General features: G+C 46.4%; 1 protein-coding gene across 1 annotated transcript in view; it reads right to left on the reverse strand.

The window, feature by feature from the left end:
• Positions 1-2,500, reverse strand: part of cul4a (cullin 4A) — a 17,768-nt gene that overhangs the window by 2,326 nt on the left and 12,942 nt on the right. Inside the window, exons 14-18 of the mRNA XM_067442336.1 lie at positions 2,313-2,398; positions 1,108-1,215; positions 859-972; positions 215-320; positions 1-99 (exon numbers count right to left, since the gene is read on the reverse strand). The exon at positions 1-99 is cut by the window's left edge and continues 74 nt beyond it. Coding sequence (XP_067298437.1) covers positions 1-99; positions 215-320; positions 859-972; positions 1,108-1,215; positions 2,313-2,398 — 513 coding nt within the window. The remainder of the gene's footprint in view (positions 100-214; positions 321-858; positions 973-1,107; positions 1,216-2,312; positions 2,399-2,500) is intronic.

Consider the following 2,500-nt stretch of genomic DNA (forward strand, 5'->3'; position numbering starts at 1 on the left):
GGTCGGACTCCTCCACGTCTTTCCCTCGCGGCGTCTTATTGAGAACTCGCGCTTTCCCACAGGCCAGAGACTGAAGAGTGCGCTTGAGCTCGCCGTCCTCTGACACACACACACACACACACGAGTTACTGAGTGCTCTCTCACACACACACACACACATACACACACACGAGTTACTGAGTGCTCTCTCTCACACACACACACACACACACACCGATGCCTGTGGCCGTGCGGATCTCCTCCACTGAGCACTCGTCAGACTCGTTGAATATCAGCAGGACGAGCGTCTGGAACAGAGACACCTGCAGCTCCTTCTTGCCCTGCAGAGACGAGCTGATTGGTCAACACACTGTAACCAAGGTTACACTTCATCTGCTCATTAATCTGATCATTAATCTGATCATAACTCCAGTAATCAGTGTAATATTCCTCCAGTGTAGATCATCTGTTCTCTCTGTGAATATATAGTAAAGTGTGATTTATTCCTGATCATCATCATCATTACTGCAGTCTTCAGAGTCACATGATCACTAATCACTCTAATACACGACACAGGTATTACAGGAGAGGGTGAAATATGAGGACATTACCCATGGCCCCACTTTACAAAAGGCTTATAAATCACACAGGAGGAGTTTTAATGAGAAAGTAAAAATGCAGAATGTTTCCTGTGATGGGTAGGTTGAGGTGTGTGTGTGTGTGATGGGTAGGTTTAGGTGTGTGTGTGGGGGCCGAGGTTTAGGGGCAGTGTAAGGGGATAGAAAATACGGTTTGTACAGTTAAAAAAAAAACATTACGCCTATGGAATGTCCCCACATTTCACAAAAACAAACGTGTGTGTGTGTGTGGCCGGTTCACCTCCTTAAACTCGGTCTTCAGCACCGCGTGACCCAGTGTGGGCTGCCACTGCAGTTTACGCCCGCTGTGTTTCCCCAGATAGAACAACTTAAACACTTCCTGGAGCTTCACCATCTGAAACACACACACACACACACACACACACACACACACACACACACACACACAGTTACGGTCCACCTCGTTACCCACAAACAGACTTCCACCCACAAACATGAGTCACAGACACAGAAAGACACACACACACACCTCAGCGGGCAGATGGACGTCCATCGGGATGTATGAGGGCCAGTAGCCCATGGTCAGGATGTTGACGGTCAGCTCGATGTTGCTGGGATCCGTCTGGTTCTGCATGTACTGCGCACACACACACACACACACAGCATTAGTACTCTCATTAGACACGCCACCCAAACACACTTGACATCTCCTGAGAGCACATTAAACAAACGTGTGAAGAGCTGGAGAGATGCAACACCTTACAGCAGGTCTGTGGAACAACCACACACATCTAGATAAAAGTGTGTGTCAGTATGTGTGTGTGTGTGTGTGTGTCTGTATATATGTGTACGTGTTTGTATGCGTGTGTATGTGTACGCGTTTGTATGCGTGTGTGTGTGTCTGTATGTGTATGTGCATCTATGCATGTGTGTCTCTATGTGCTCGCTCGTGCATGCGTGTATGTGTGTTCGTGCATGCATATGTGTATGTGTCTATGTGTGTGTGTGCATGCATGTGTGTGTCTGAATGTGTATGTGCATGTATGCATATGTGTGTGTGTGTGTGTGTGTCTATGTGTGCTCGCTTGTGCATGCGCGTGTGTGTTCGTGCATGCATATGTGTGTGTCTATGTGTGTGTGTGTATGCGCATGCATGTGTGTGTCTGTATGTGTGGGTGTTTATGGGCATGTGCATTATTGTGTGTGCCTGTCTGTATGCGTGTGTGCACACATGCAAGCATGTGTTTGTATGTGTGTGTCTGTATGCGTGTGTGTGTGTATGCATGTGTGTGCGTGTGCGTATACATATGTATGTGTGCATGCAGGTGTGTGTCTGTATGTGTGCCTGTGTGTGTATGCATATGTATGTGTGTCTATGTCTGTGTGTGTGCATGCATGTGTGTGTCTGTATGTGTGCGTGTGTGTGTATGCATATGTATGTGTGTGTCTGTGCGCACGTGGGAGCATGTGTGTATGTGCATGTGTATGCGTAAGCGCAGTTAAATGTTATTTCTATTTATTTATGCAAACACGCACACAAACACACACACACACACACAACAAGCCACTTTATTAGCAACACTCCGTTCAACTGCTTGTTAATGCAGTTATCTAATCAGCCAATCACAGGGCAGCAACTCAATGCATTTAGTCATGTAAACATGTGTTCCTAATAAACTGGCCGGTGAGTGTGTGTGTGTGTGTGTGTATATACATATATCTGTGCACACACACCTGTTTGAACTGGATCATGACGTCTTTAGACAGCTCCATGTCTTTGAACATCCCCTCTAGTTTACTGGTGAACGCTGCTCCACACTCTACAACACACACACACACACACACACACACACACACACAGGATGTCATGTGCAGAAATGAAAAACTTGTACTTGTTAAACACAGGTAAAATGATCTGCCAA

Source organism: Pseudorasbora parva, chromosome 4 (genome assembly GCF_024679245.1).
Source record: "Pseudorasbora parva isolate DD20220531a chromosome 4, ASM2467924v1, whole genome shotgun sequence".
In the NCBI taxonomy this organism is placed as follows: Eukaryota; Metazoa; Chordata; class Actinopteri; order Cypriniformes; family Gobionidae; genus Pseudorasbora; species Pseudorasbora parva.